Raw genomic sequence first — 16,285 nt, forward strand, 5'->3', positions numbered from 1 at the left:
TCTACAATGTCCCTTCTGCAAAACTATCAAATAATGAGTTCCCCTCTCATTCCCTTCAAACTGCTGGGTGGGTGGACTAAATGTCTACTTGGCTCCATGTTGCTATCTGCAAATCCTCCCTCTCTTGAGTACTTGCCATCTTTGAATCATGAGGCTGAAGTATCACTGCTGTTGCTCAGTGCACTCAGCTAACGATGCTGTTTCCCTTCAGTTTTTGAATGTTCAGCTCCTGGCTCACTGATGCTTTCTCCTAGACTGTTTCTGAGTCAGTTCTTAGATTCCATTGTCCATTCTTTGTTTCCATTGAGATAGTCCCTGTTTTTGAGCTCGTGATTCTCCTGCCTCAGTCTCCTGAGTACTGAGATTATAATTTTAATTATCTTAAGTAGATAGTTTTGGTGCTCTGCTTTCTCAGCCCTTTTATTTCATCTCAATTTTCACTCACTAGCCTTGGCTCATTCCATGGATCATCATGATGCCTTACCCATGTATTTGATGGAACACTTGAAACATGGCTATGTGACAAAGGCCCTTCGTTTTTTATTTAAAAAATTTTAAATGAAATTGAAAAACTGATACTCATATGTTATTTGAAAATGTATTGTCCATTTCATATTCATTCTGGTCATATGGGTAAAAAATTGTTTCATTTATCAGATAGGCAAATAAAATGTCTACTGTGTTTCAGACAGCATAAAAGTTTTCATGGTATCTGAATTATATCCCAGGTGTCTTTTACCTAGGGCTTGTGACATTTTTTAATCTAAAGTAAATATGTTTATCTTTCTTTAGTATAATCTTAGTTATTCAGGAAATATAGAATGTAAATGCTCCTTTGCTGAGTTTGTTTTGGTAAATTTAGAATTCAGATGAATTCCTCTTCTCTAAGTACAGGACTTTGCCATGGATGGCTTGGTGAATATAGTTGGTGGCTGCTGTGGTTCGACACCTGATCATATCAGGTAATGTTTACCTCTTTTTTTCTTGCTTGAGAAGGACAGCTAAGTGTTCTTGGGTGAAGCACATAGCTCCATTAGATTCTGTCCTCCAGAGAAAAAGCAGTCAGGTGATGAGCATCTTGAGGTCTAGAGGAATATCCTCCTTGGTGCTGTGCAGTCGTTACTTACTCATGCTTTTCAGGGCCAGCGTGAAGGAAGGAGTGAAAAACGACAGTGCTGGTTATAGACATGTTTATCCTTACAATCTGTGGTTCTCAGAAAGTTTGGAATTCAGAGGATGCCGTTTACGACTCTGCCGTCTTTCCTAGAGTGAATAGTGATTGTGTTTTCAGCCAGCCCTTACTGTTCCGTGCGTGTGCACATAATATATTTCTTTAGCTAAGTTACCCAATACTTTTTTTTTTTTTTAACATGCTTTTCTTGACTTCTCTGATAGAATGTTTGGCTGGAACTTCCTGTGTAGACCAGGCTAGCCTGGAACTCATAGAGGTCTGCCTACCTGTCTTTGCCTTCTGAGTGCTGGACTTCTGGCTTCTATGATAGATTTTTTTTTTTTTTTCAAGACAGAGTTTCCCTGTGTAGCTTTGCGCCTTTCCTGGAACTCACTTGGTAGCCCAGGCTGGCCTTGAACTCACAGAGATCCACCTGCCTCTGCCTCCCGAGTGCTGGGATTACAGGCGTGCACCACCACCGCCTGGCTTTTTTTTTTTTTTTTTTTTTTTTTTTTTTGAGACAGGTTTTCTTTGTGTAGCTTTGGAACCTGTCCTGGAACTTGCTTTATAGACCAGGCTGGCCTCGAATTTACAGAGATCCGCCTATCTCTGCCTCTAGAGTGCTGGGATTAAAAGCACATACCACCACTGCCTGACGACTTTAAAAAAAAATTTATTTATTTTTTATTTTCTGTGCATTGGTGTTTTGCCATGGGTGTCAGGTCCCTTGGAACTAGAAGGAATTATAGACAGTTGTGAGCTGCCTTGTGGGCGCTGAGAATTGAACAAAGGTCGTCTGGACGAATAGTCAGTGCTCTTAACCATTGAGCCATCTCTCCAGCTCCTATGATAGACTCTTAATAACTATAAAGTTACTATATATTTGCCTTTTTGGTGCTGTTAATTGAACCCAGGATCTTGTATATACTCATCATCTACTCTAGCACATTATACCTACATCTCCATTTTTATACATCTTTTATGTTATGTCTTCATCAGTAGTTGAAGTATCGTATCTTTGGATCACAGACTGACTCTTCATTTTTTGGTTCACTTCCCTTTTAACAGAGAAGTTTTAACTTGTGTATTTGTAGGTTGATATACTTATCTATATAACTTCTGTTTTTACTTAGTCACCCACATACTAATTTGGAGACAGTAGAGTGAGCAGTGCCTACAGGCTCTGATAAATAAATAGAGAAAGCTAGATTTTTGTGGTTTATGAGACACTTGATTCATTGAAGTTGACAATGTTGAAGAGACTGGATAACTGAAACACGTTTGGAGGAACAATTGTTTTGAAGTGTTCAAGCTCTGTTTCTCTGTCCATTCCCTGTTGTGTGCACAGGACTGTCCTCTCCCACTGCCAGCAAACACATCCAGTCCCCAGTTTACTGTTATTTCTTGGAGCTACAGACTTCTTTTTGAAGTTGTTAGGCGGTTGATTAGGTAGCAAGGGCATGTTTATGTGTGGGCTTGTAAAGGCAGTCTGTGGGCTGGGGAAGGGAAGGGTTTGCAGTGTGTCTTTGTGCAGACCTCACATCGCAGCTCCAAGCCTGTGTCTGGGATGGTGGAAGCAGCACAGGCAGTATTGATGAGCTTTCTGTTGCTGAGGAAACTGAAGGATGTAACTGCTGCTGTACATTTAAGGAGGCATATCATTATGTGCATGGGTGTATTGATGCAGACTTAAGTTCATAGCTGGAAATTAGCTTAATTAAATTTATGTTGCTCTGAATTAATGAATATGGTGTTTTCTTTTTTAACTTAGGGAAATTGCTGAAGCTGTGAAGACGTGTAAGCCTAGAGTTCCACCTGCTAGTGTTTTTGAAGGACATATGTTACTATCCGGTAAGTCTGAGGATGTGGTTTTGATTTAAAAGCCATCTGCAGGATGTATTTAATGTGCTTGTATCTAAGTGGTAGTAATATTTATACCAGGAAGCTTATTAGATCAAAGAAGAGTGCTTATTTTTCTTGGCACTTAGGTAAATTTTACTAAAGAATTCTGTTTTTCTAAGGATGGGGTAGAAAGATTGATTTCAGGGTAGAAATGAATGAAGGCTGGGTGATTTGCTCATATACTTCCCTTGTTTCAATGAGAATCTGTGGGCTTGTCTTTGCTGCACAGTGATAGCATACCCTTGTCCCTTGCCTAACAATTTTAATGGTCAGTTGATAGGGATTATTGAAAATTCTAAATGGCTAAGGCCTAGTGCTTTGTAATGGCAACAGTATCTTCCTGGAAAATTTCATTTGCTTCCAGATATTGTTAGAATCTTATATTTGTTTGGGACTTTATAATTATTTGTATATTTATTTTCTGTGTGCTTGTTTTTTCTTCTTTTCCTTTTTTTTTTTTTTTTTTTTTTTTTGAGACAGGGTCTCTTTAGCCCTGGCAATCCTGGATCTCATGTGTAGGCTGGCCTCAAACTCAAACAGAGATCTACCTACATCTGCCTCCTGAGTGTTGAGATTAAAGGCATGCATTACCATGCCTGGCTTTTTTACTTTATTTTATTTTCCTGAAATGGTGGTGTATTAAGACAGGTTTCATTGTATAGCCAAAGGCCACCCCAAACTAACAGTCCTTCTGTCTCCTCTTTCTGAATGCTAGGATTACAAGTATGGGCCACCATGTCCAGTCTGAAAAACACTTTGTTAACCTGTGTATAAATGATGAACAAGAGAAGCACTGCTTCTGTATCTGATTCATCATTCCTGCCAGATCAGAAGCACTTTGTAGAATGCCATTAGGTCACACGAGCACCCTCAGCATTAGTGGTTGTCATCCCTATTTGCCTGGTATACAATCCTCCAGATTATGTGAAAGGTCAGGGGCATAAGACTCATTAGCAATGAGAAAAGTCAGAGGCTGGAACTGTAGAAAGTGATTGCTTCCTGAATCCAGGAACAAATGGCCTGGAATATCTGTAAATTCATAATCTTCCTCTTGCTTATATTAGCTTTTTCATATAATGCTTTGGCAAAGGACTCAAAGGCCATTTTCTTTTTTAATGATAGCTCTGATAGCTGATGCTAATTTTGTGCTTCATTTTTATGATAATTAAGGCAGAGAGCATACCTGATTTGTAAGCTGAAAGGTTATGTGGGCAATTGTCTCATATTATGTGATCATATAAGTGATGAACCCAAGGCCATGTGTCTCCAGAACCTGCCTCTGGCAATTCCGGGAGACTGCTTCTTAAAATACTTTAAAAACAAAGCAGTTTGAGAACCTTTTTACCTGAGTATAATGCATCTACATGTATTATCTGATACTTGCCTCTGAACTATTAGCCTGTGCCAGGGAAGAAGCTGTTACTCCTTAGTAAATAAGGCAGTAATACGCCAGAAGCCCATGGCCTGCCTTGGGTGCCTCATGTTGGAAGACCTGCCACAGTGACTCCTGCATCTCCATCTGGGTCCTCCCTCACCATCCAATTTGGCAGTGCTAGTTTCACATTCAAGGTCTCTCAGTGAAAGAGATGCAGTGACCTCCCATAGTCACTGTTGATGGGAACTTCCATGTATGCTGTTGATGGGGTGAAGAGACTTGCTCCATGCAGCTGCAAGCTGATTTCTGATAGAAAGCATTTTTTTTTTCCTTTGAGATAGAATTTTGCATTATAGCATATGCTGGCCTCAAAGTCCTACATGCTACAGAGTTCTGGGATTACAGTTATGAGTCGCCATGTCTGATCCAACAATCCTTTTTGTTTGTTTGTTTGTTTTTACAAAATAGGGTGTCTCTGTGTCCTGGAAATTGCTTTGTAGACCAGACTGGCTTCGAACTCACAGAGCTTCACCTGTCTCTGCCTCCTGAGTGCTGGGACTAAAGGTGTGTGTTTTGTTTTTACAGTACTTTTTATTCTTTGAGAATTTCATGCAATGTATTTTTAACGTATTAACATAAATCCTAACTTTTCTAATAACTATCCTTTCTACTCTGCCATCCCTCCCCTTTGTACCCAGTTTTTAGTTTTCTCTCTGTCTTAGTTAGGGTTTCCATTGCTGTGAAGAGACATTATGACCATGGCAACTCTTTTTTTTTTTTTGAGAGAGGGTTTCTCTATAGCTTTGGAGCCTGTCCTGGACTAGCTCTGTAGACCAGGTTGGCCTCGAACTCACAGAGATCCACCTGCCTCTGCCTCCCGCGTGCTGGGATTACAGCGTGCGCCACCACCGCCCGGCCACGGCAACTCTTATAAAGGAAAACATTTAATTAGGTAGCATACAGTTCAGAAGTTCAGTCCATTGTCATCATGGTGGGACATGGCAGCATACAGGCAACATGGTGCTGGAGAAGGAACTAAGAATTCTACATCTTGATCTGCAGGCAACAGGAAGTGAACTGAGACACTGGCCATTTCTTGAGCATAGGAAACCACAAAGCCTGACTCTACAGTGACACATTTCCTCCAACAAGGCCACACCTCCTAATAGTACTACTCCCAGTGAGCTTATGGGAGCCAGTTACATTCAAACTACCACACTCCTCAACTTTCCAGTTGGTGTGGCCCAACTAGTTTGACTCCTCTTTTTTTTTTTTTCCTAGACAGGGTTTCTCTGTACAGCCCTGACTGTCCTGGAACTCACTCTGTAGACCAGGTTGGCCTAGAACTCACAGAGATCTGCCTGCCTCTTCTCAAGTGCTGGGATTAAAGACGTGCCTGGCTGCACATGGGTTTTGAAAAGAAAAGTGACACACACATCATTTCCCTCTCTTTCCCTACCTCCCTGTTTCCCTATTTCCCAGCAGCTATCAGATGCCTGTAGCTTCTCAGCTCATGGTAGGATTTTGTGCCCACTTTCCTTCATGTAGCCCTGAATGAGACATAACAGGCTCCTCTCCCAAGGCTTCGGGATTTTCAGGAGAAAGTGGGGCAGAAGGCTATAGCTGTCAGAAGTTGTGGGGAGCATCGCCAGGCAGGATTCTCCAGACACAACAGAGTAGTTGCATGTATGAACTCAGAGCAAACAGAGCAGCATGCACAAGACCGACTCAAGCTCAGTCCCCTTTTGGTTTGAAGCCTTGTCACGGCCCTTGCCCCAGAGTGGTAGTTAAATAAGAATGATGGTGACTTTTCCTTTTCAGAGGCTAGGTGGGCCAGACAACTATGGGTATTTGTAGCAGAGAGCTCTGATCTTTTCTCGGGAGATCTGGTTGTAAGCACAGTTGCAACAAGTAGCTTTTCAGTGTTCAGAAAAGATTGTGATCCTGTTTCCCTTCAGATCTCCTATCCCATCTGCTCAGATGGGCTTTGACACTCTTGCTGAAAATACTTTGTTTCATGTCATCCATGTGCATTTTCAAGACTTTCTCAAAATGCTTCTTCTTTTAAGGTCTAGAGCCCTTCAGGATTGGACCATACACCAACTTTGTCAACATTGGAGAGCGCTGTAATGTGGCAGGATCTAAGAAGTTTGCTAAACTCATCATGGCAGGAAACTATGACGTGAGCATCCTCATGAGACCCCCGGGGCATTGCCATGCCTGTGGGTAGACTGCATGTCAGGAAGGTGTGTTTGTTCTGGCTGGTGCTATTGCAGAGCTGCTAGGAAGTATGTGAGGGTGCTGATGGCAGCTGGCAGTGGATGGGACTGCTGGATGATGAGGCTTTGAAGACTTGAAGCTGCTGTTCCTGGTCAGAAAGAATTACATTTGGGGCATGGGGTGAGATGACTGGGAGGGATCCAGCTTCTAGTCCTTCATTGTTATGTAAGTTTGGATGTTTGGGAATACTCTCCATTTTGGCCTCTCAGAAACCAATCCCATTGTTTTAAATTATGTATTATGTATATGAACATTTTGCTTACATGAATGTATGTGTGCCATGTATGTGACTGGTGCTCACGGAGATCAGAAGAGAGCATTGGATCCCTAGGAGATGGAGTTACAGATAGTTGTGAAATTCCATGTGGGTGCTAGGAACTGAACCTGGGTCTTCCACAAGAGCAACAAGCATTTATTTATTTATTTTCAAGACAGGGTTTCTCTGTATAGCCCTGGCTGTTCTGGAACTTGCTCTTTAGACCAGGCTGGCCTTGAACTCACAGAGATCCACCTGCCTCTGCCTCCCAAGTGCTGGGATTAAAGTAGTGACCACTGCCTGGCAACAGAAGTATTTCTAATTACTGAGTCATCTCTGCTGCTCCGAAAGAGAATTCTTACTCATCTGACCACATCAGATGCTTGCTGAGGAAGGTATTGTTGATCCTGTAAGTCAGCACAAAATGAAAGGCCCTTGCCTTGAGAAGTCTGCATTTTTAAGATGTGTAATACTGTAGATGAGTCAAATTTAATTCATACAGAGCATGCCTAAACATCTGGATAGATTTTACTTTTCCACAAATATTTAATAAAAATACAAGAAGATGGTTTGAGGTTTTGTGTGTGTGTGTGTGTGTGTGTGTGTGTGTGTGTGTGTGTGTGTGTGTTTTCCTGTGACTTAAATTCTTTCTTTTTTATCCTGGTGGTGGTGGCATATGCCTTTAATCCTAGCACTGGAGAGGCAGAGGCAGTTGGATCCTTGTGAGTTCAAGTCCAGCCTTGTTTGCAAAGCGAGTTCCAGAGTAGTTGGGGCTACACACAGAAGTAGTTGATTTTTCGAGACAGGGTTTCTCTGTGTAGCTTTGCACCTTTTCTGGATCTTGCTCTGTAGACCAGGCTGGCCTCAAATTCACAAAGATCCGCCTGGCTCTGCCTCCCAAGTGCTGGGATTAAAGGCGTGTGCCACCACCACCCGGCCTGAGAGAGCCAGTCTTGAAAAATATTTTAAGAAAAATTATTTTGTCTGTCTTTGTTTGTGTATGTGTGTGTGCTTCTGTATGTAGATGTATGCATACCTGAACATTCATGTGCAAGCCACTTTGTGCATGTGGAGGTCAAAGGACAACTTGCAAGAGTTGGTTCTCTCCTACATTTATTTCTTGGATCAAATTCAAGTTGTCAGGTTTGGAATCAAGCACCTTTGCCAAATGAGCCATCTCATTGCCCTTTGAGTTTTTATGATGGTTTTTTAATTTCAGGATCTGAATAGATTTAAGTGGTTTTTAAAATATACTTATTTTATTTGTGTCTGTATTGTGAGTTTATGTTCATGTGTGTGTGCATGGGAGTCTGGGGAGGGCATTGAATCCCTTAGAGCTAGTTTGAGGGATGATTCTGTGGGAAGCCTGGCCTGTTAGATGTGTGCTGAGATCCGAACTCAGGTCCTCATGTTTGTGCATTAAGTACCTTTACCCTTTGGGCCATCTTTCTAGCCTATAGATTTAGGTGCCCTACCTCTCAAGACAAGGTCTTACTATGTAGTTCTGGCTACTCTGGAACTCACTATGTAGACCAGGCTAGCCTTGAACTCACAGTGATTAGCCTGTCTCTGCCTTCCAAGTCGTTGGGATTAAAAACCAAAGTTGTTAGCCATGCAGCACCGACCCATTTGTTTAGCATCCTTTTTGGAATTGCTAAGCACTGTTTCCTGGCATCCCCTGATGTCTTTCCTAGTGCTGGTGTTGGTTGCCTGCTGCTCTTTTTCATCCTGTTGCTGTTATTCCTGCCATGTACTTCCATCTTTCTTGTCCTCCAGATCTGGAAGTTCTTTTTGGGAGTAGGACACAGTTCAGCTTCTTGAGGCCATCATCTGTTGTCTCCACCTGTGCTTGGAGCTTGACCATCTTTATTTGCCCCCTGAGCATTCTGGAGGGTTGCTCTGCCACCATGCCTTGGCTCTTGCTTGTACCTTCTGAAGTCCTTGTGACCCTTAATAGCCAGATGGTGTTTGTCAGTTGGCAGAGTCGCTCATTTTATTTTGATGCTTCTGCCTGTTCTCTGGATATCTGTTTCAGCTTTGAGATTGATGGCCTTGTTAGTGAGGGCAGAGATACTTTAGGAGGAAGTACACAGATAGATAGACTGTTAAGGTTTTCTTATGTGCCTGGCCACTGTGCTAAACTTGCACAATCCCATGAAGTCAAACTGCTTGTTTCCACCATTCTACAGATGTGGTAATGGAGAGTTGGGAAGGTTAAAATTGTCAGTCTATCATTACATGGAGTTGATAAAAGAAAGTCTTGAAGCCCATGTACTTAACTGCCTTGTAGTCTTTGCCTAGTGGGACCTGAGGAGAGATGCAGTTGAAGTGGGGGTTGGGGCACAGACTGGGTAGATGAGTCCTTCACAGAATCTAGATTTCCCTGACTTTGGTGACCTTCAAGGCCCTGTGCTTTGAAGAGGTGAGCACTGATAGAGCAATGTTAGGTCTGATGTCTTTCTCTTAAAGGAATGATGCCATGACCCTGAGCTAGTTTGGGGGCACTCTACCTTCAAGCACTTGGTCTGTGTCTGATGAAATAGGTCAGATAATGGCATCTATATTTCCCAGGTCTTTGGAACCTCTGTTGATAGCCTGTCTCCTCTGCTTCCTCCAGTCTATTCCTCCATTGGTGGGATGAAGACTTTTCCTCTCAAGACACACCACCTTTGTTGAAGTTGGTTAGCTTTCATATCTGATTTAGATCATCTTGGTATTTGATCCCCACACTGGTTATCAATACTTGTTTGTGTTGTTTTTCAATGTGACAGAATTGTGTGCCTCCAACTAGATACAAGCCCTTCAAGAACAGGGGTTGTGATGTACCTTTTTTTATTCCTAATACTATTGAAATCTTCCTTGATACTAAAAATCCACCCCTCCTCCCCTGTGCTGGGGGCAGAACCCAGTATCTCATGCTTGCTAAGCAAGTGCTATAGCCACTGAGCTGCAGCCCCAGCTCTGCCTCACTGCCCTGTTTTACACACACACACACACACACACACACACACACACACACACACACACACCCCTAACCACACACATACTCTTGAACCTAGGGCCTTGAGTGTACTAAGTAAGCACTGCCACTAAGCTGCAGCCTAAGCACCTGAAATCCTTTTTTTGGACAGGGTCTTACTGTGTATCCCTGGCTGGTCTCAAACTCAAGAGACCTACCTCTGCCTCCCTGTGCTAGAATTAAAGGCTTCACTGCCGTGCCCAATCTGAAAGCCATTTTTAATTTGTACTTTTTGTGATCCTTTGGGCTGGGAGTATAGTTCAGTGGTAGAGCTCTTAGTTATTCTTGTTAACTTCTTTCTCTGTATAGATTTGTTCTCTGGCATATGCCCAGTGGCGTTTCTTCCTGTTTATCACAATGAATGACAAATTCCTTCTGGTGGGGTGAAGAGGAAAGAAAAATCAGGCTAGCAGCAGCATCTATTACTGATTTTCCCTTTGCTCATTTATTGGGCTACAAAACTATAATGAAGACTCAAACAAGTGTCTGTGTTATGTTTGTTAGAAAATGTCATTGAGGGCTTGGAGAGATTGCTCAGCAGCTAAGAGTATGCTATGCTTTTGCAGAGGACTGCCCATTTGGTTCCCAGCACCCACATAAGGCACCTCACTTCCCCCTGTACTCCTGTTCCAGGGGAATCTTACACCTACTGGCTTCCGTGGGCACCTTTGTGCACATGGCATATACTCAAATAGACACATTTATATGCATAATAAAAATAAATCTTTACCTATGTGGGTAAACATTGAAGGATTAAATGAGTTTGGATGGTTGTTCTAAAGATCTTTCTTGAAAGAACTAGACTTGAGCTCATGGAAGGGAAGGCGAATATGTTGCTAGCAATGATGTTATGTGATGTGTGGCTCAGAGGTGATAATTGTCTGGGTAAAGTGTCCAGTGAGGGCCAACCAAGAAAGGCAGTTGGGTGAGAAGATGTCATTGCCTTAGAGGCTCAAGAGTTCAGATCCTTCATGGTAGGAAGCTGCTTTGGTGGACGGACTCTGAGCAGTGAGGTGATGTGTGAAGGGTTAGTAGTCTAGGGTGAGTATTGGGGAGTAGGGACTGGCCTAGAGTCAGGGAGCCTATGTCTAGTTCAGTAACAAAGGGCCTCTGAGGGTGGGAGGAATTACTCTTCTTAGTCATCGTCTCCTAACCGTGCTTCTCCCATTCCTCCTCTAGGAAGCCCTGAGCATTGCCAAAGTACAGGTGGAAATGGGCGCTCAGGTGCTAGATATCAACATGGACGATGGCATGCTGGATGGTCCCAGTGCAATGACCAGATTTTGCAACTTTATTGCTTCTGAGCCTGACATCGCCAAGGTTGTACAAGGTTTATACTTATCAAGGAGGTTTACCCGGTTGCTGTCATTCATTTCTTTAGCCTTGTCTATCTGTCCACTCGGGAACTGCTTCTCTTTTCCTACATTGAAAACGCCATTGTTTCTGATTCTGAGCTTTCTTGTTAAGCAGTCTGTTCCATCTAGAGCAGATTTTAGAGCGATCGGGCTTGGCTGTTGACGAAATGTCTTGGAGAAGTAGGCTTCAAGGGAACTGAGTTTTGTCCCTTGTCTGCAGTCTGAGAGTTGACTGTTGTATCTCAGAGGGATGTACTTAGCTGTTGCTTCCACACTGATTCTACAGTGAGGGCTTCCTTACTGTTGGCCAGAGGAATCTTTCCAAAGAGCAAGAGGCTCAACCTTAATATGAGTCTGGGTAGAATGCTTGAATAGTAGAGCAGGTGTTTGCCTTAGGGTTTAAGTGCTTAGAAGTGTAAACTAGGCCTAAGCCCATGAACTGCTCTCTTGGATTCTCTGTCTTTGAGCTATAAATCCTGGCCCATGTACGTATTCTCTTATGAGCTGGTCTTACTATAAATATTTAACTTTAAGCTTAAATAAGTGTTTTAAAATCCTATTTTAATACCCCAGAATTACTTATTGTTCCCTAAAGAAGAAATAGAGTTTTGTTTGGAACCATTCAGAGGGGACTTCTGGTGACTTGTGCACTGTGATCTTCCTGTCCTTCTGTCTCAGGTGCCACTGTGCATTGACTCTTCCAATTTTGCTGTGATTGAAGCTGGCTTGAAGTGCTGCCAAGGGAAGTGTATAGTCAATAGCATCAGTCTGAAGGAGGGGGAGGAGGACTTCTTGGAGAAGGCTCGGAAGATTAAGAAGTTTGGAGCTGCTGTGGTCGTTATGGCTTTTGATGAGGAAGGACAGGTAAGTGCTTTCTGTTGGCCTGGCACTGTTGCCACCCAGTGAGAAAGCAGTGGGAGAAAACCAGGTCTGAAATAGTTGTTTGTGTATACACACAAACATGTACATGTGCTTATCTGTCCACACAAGTTTACACATACATTCATAATACACTTCTGAAATCTGACATGTTGTACCGTGTTTATGTCAATAGGGAAGGGTTGAATTATTCACTAAGTTGCTGGGACAGACAGCTGGTTTTACATTTGGAAGAAAAAGAATAGAGTCCTGAATTAATTCATTTATTGCTGCTGTAGTAGAATATTACTATGTATCTTAGTTTCTTTTCTGTTTTTATGGCAAAATGCCATGACTAAAGCAACTTAAAAAGAAATCATTTAATTTGGGGTCATGATTACAAAGGATTAGAGTCCACATCTTTCATGGTAAGGAGCCTGACAGCAGGCAGGCCTCACTTTTGAAAGCTCAAACCTAGTGACAAGGCCACACCTCCTAATCCTTCCCAAACAGTTCTGAGGACCAAGCATTCATATATATGGGCCTATGGAGGCCATTCTCATTCAAACACCACAACCATAAACTTGGTAATTTTAAAGTACTATAAATTTATTTGGCTCACAGTTATGGAGGCTAAAAAATTGAGAGCTTTTTTGGCTGCTTTGTCCCTTAGTAAGGGGGCAGAGAAAAGGTGAGGAAGAGTAAGAGAGGGTGAGACTTGGTTTTATAAAAAATCCACTTTTTGGCAATGAGCCCATTCCTTTGATGACAACATTATGTATGTAAGAAGGAAGAACTCTCAAACCTAGACACCTCTCCCACTTTTAAATTCATTATGTTTTATGTGTGAGTGTTATGTCTGCATCATGTGCATGCCTAGTACTCATGGTTGTCAGAGAAGATGTTGGATTCCCTGGATCTGATCTAGTTATAGATGGTTGTGAGCTGCCATGTGAATGCTGGAAACTAAACCTCGGTCCTCTGTAAGAGCAGCAAGTGCTCTTAACTGCTGAACCATCTTTCCAGCCTTGCTAGGCACCTCTTAAAGATCCCACCACTCAGCACTAGCACCACATCCTACTATACTCTAAAATAAAATAAAAAAAATTAAATTAAAGATTGAAATGTAAAAATCCTGAACAATATATAGGAGATCATTAAGATTTTCATGTAGAAGCTATTGCTGTTCTCAAGATGTGAAAAAGAAATTGATGAGTATATTCACATAGAAATTAAAACTTTTTGTGGCAGAAGATAGGGTACTATTAGTAAGTTGATGTAGTTTCTGTATATCAGAGAACAGAATGTCCCTAATAGAATGGATAGAGGGATTGAATGGCCAACTTACATAGGGGTACAAACAGACAATGAGCCTGTGAGGAGATACCACGATTTCTAATGCTTAAGGGAATAGTGAAGCAGTAATTAGTTTCTTTCATCAAAGAAAAAAAAGAGAAGATTGATAAATGGCATCTCACATCTTTGCTGCAGAGCCAGGTTGAGGCCATGGAAGCTGTACATATCATGGTAGTTCCCAGTGATACATATGCATTGGTTCTACAGTACTGTTCTTTATAGGTCATGTTAACTTTCAGCAGTACGTAAGTGTCCAAGGAATAGTTAATCGATAGTCAATTGATAAGCAGAAAAAACTCCAGTGCTTATGATGAACCCTCTCCTTGAGATCTTAAGATAGGTTGTATATGTAAAGCCACGTGCTCACTTCCATTGTAGTATTGTAGTCAGAAATTGACACAGCCGTCCATTACTTGAAGAATGCTTACGTCTTGGTATATGCCACAGAAGATAACTTGCAGTATTAAAAAAGAATGTGATGGGACCCTGTGAGGAAGTAATTGACATGATTTAAATTTTATTCAGGAAGCACTTATGTAGATATATATGAGTCTGTATAAATAGAAAAAAATTGGTAGGTGTCAACTAGGGTAGAATAGTTTACTATGGGGCATATTGACCATAAGTGATATTATCTATATTTTTGTATTTTTGAAATAAAATTGTTTTGATTAAAATGTTATTACTTTTGTACAAGATACATTTTTGTCTTGAGACCAACTGAAATAATTCCAGAAGAGTACCAAAGAAAGATGGTTATCAATAACTTACATTAGACCTTAGTTTGTATACCCAGTGGGCATAGCACATAAGTCAGTTGTTTTTTCTATCATCCTCTACCCTAGTCCACACACCTCTACCCTTGTCCCCATCTCCCAGGGCAATTCATTTTAACCATGCTTCTTGTCAGCACATACACTACTGAACGGTGTAGAAGCCAAGCCATGCTGTACACAGTGATTGATTTTCCTTTCCTACTTTTGTTAGCATCATTTCCTCATTCAGATTCTGCTAGTCTCTCCAATATCAGGCAATATCAGTCCAGACATCAAATGGAATGCCATTTGAATTCCCCTCCCCCCTTCCCCTCCTCCCTCCCTTTCTTGTTGGGGATTAAATCTGGGGTATTGGACATGCTAAGCAAGCACTCAGTCCTGTCATTTAAATTTCTTGAAGAATTCTCGGAGTCTTTTGGCAGGACCTTGGATGGCTACTTAGTAGGCTGACTACGTAGCTATTGCTATGGTTTTTATTATTGTTGTTTGTTTTAATTCTGAACCTAGCTTCTTCATTGAATTTGGATAAACTGATGCTGTTTTCTAGTTGAGTATCTTGGATTTTTGTGGGTGGTATAGGTTTATTGAAATGAATTCTGTCTCTGGGAGACTGAAATCTGGAGGGTTTGTTTTCAGTGGACTTTTACTTTGAAGAAGGTGACCTGACCTCAGACTTCTTGTTCTGACCATCTCTGAACTTTGCTTAAACCTGAGGTCAACTGCATTTCAGGTCCCTCCTTTTTAGTGGCTTCAATAGATAACTATCCCTGGGTATGATGACATGACTACTTCTATTCTTCGCCTTTCATTACCAGATGGCTTATAAATGCCTTGTGTCAGAAAGAGACATCCCCAGAATACCTTCAGAGATTGTTTTTTATGGCAGGGATATGAAGAGCCCAAGTCCTGCAGTGTTACCATCACACAGGAAGAAGAGCAAAGCGTATAGGTGACATACTGCCTGAGCTCAGTGCTCCAGCTTCTAGCACATTCCTGGAATTTCCCTCTTTGAGTGAGAGTTGAGTGGGTCCCTTCACCCCTACCCCTGTTAGAAAGTGCTCTTGTTTCATCCAGACCTTAATATTTGCCACTGCAGAGTAGTGTTTTCAACAAGTATCTAAAAGGGGTCAGATCTTCTCAGTGTTGGCTGGGCAACATCACTAAGGGCTCCTGAATTGCTGGAGCCACCCTCAAGATTCTGATTCAGCTGGTTTAGGGTACCATTACCATGAAACAAACAAGCAAAAGCCCCTCAGAGCTGAGAACTCTGCCAGATTAGCAGATCCTTCATCCTGTTCTGCTCAGCTTCATGTGGGTCTGTGAATTCTTTAAGGGTAACTGAGACTCACCAGCATGTGAGTTTTACAGTGCCAAACATGATAGGAGGGCCTGCTCCCCACAGGGGCCTCTCCCAGACCTTACTCTGAGGTCTCTTTCTTTACTTGATGGCCAGAATCCAGGGACTGTTCTTGGGCCAGAGACTAGGCCAGATGTCAGGAGAACAGTTTGACAAGGGCCTGTAGAGAGGTCATAGGGTATTTGCTCTATCCTGTGAATTCCTGTTGTGAGAGCATGTCTATGCTGTTTTAGGTAGGGAGCTACACTCCACTCCACTCCATACAGTGTCCAAGTTGGCTCAGATAGGAATTACCAGATTGTGCTTTCTTTCTTTCTTCTTTTTTCTTTTTGTTTTTTGAGACAGGGTTTCTATCTTTTTTATAGCCCTGACTGTCTTGGAACTTGCTTTGTAGACCAGGATGGCCTTGAACTCACAGAGATCATCCTGCCTGTGCCTCCCGAGTGCTGGAATTAAAGGCATGTGCCACTGCTGCCTGGCTTCAGACTGTGAGTGCTTTTTTTTTTTTTTTAAATGGGTACAATAGACATTTACTTAAAGCTAGGCATCTGCAGAGCAAATAATTCTTAAATTGTGATCC

The 16,285-nt window shown here is 42.0% G+C and overlaps 1 protein-coding gene across 2 annotated transcripts in view; it reads left to right on the top strand.

Moving 5' to 3' along the window:
• The window catches only part of Mtr (5-methyltetrahydrofolate-homocysteine methyltransferase), an 85,902-nt gene that overhangs the window by 26,163 nt on the left and 43,454 nt on the right, over positions 1-16,285 (top strand). For both annotated transcript variants that reach the window (XM_036187957.1, XM_036187959.1), the window contains exons 11-15: positions 895-962; positions 2,943-3,022; positions 6,518-6,630; positions 11,183-11,323; positions 12,037-12,222. In XM_036187957.1, the coding sequence (XP_036043850.1) occupies positions 895-962; positions 2,943-3,022; positions 6,518-6,630; positions 11,183-11,323; positions 12,037-12,222 (588 nt within the window). The remainder of the gene's footprint in view (positions 1-894; positions 963-2,942; positions 3,023-6,517; positions 6,631-11,182; positions 11,324-12,036; positions 12,223-16,285) is intronic.

Source organism: Onychomys torridus, chromosome 5 (assembly GCF_903995425.1).
Source record: "Onychomys torridus chromosome 5, mOncTor1.1, whole genome shotgun sequence".
In the NCBI taxonomy this organism is placed as follows: domain Eukaryota; kingdom Metazoa; phylum Chordata; class Mammalia; order Rodentia; family Cricetidae; genus Onychomys; species Onychomys torridus.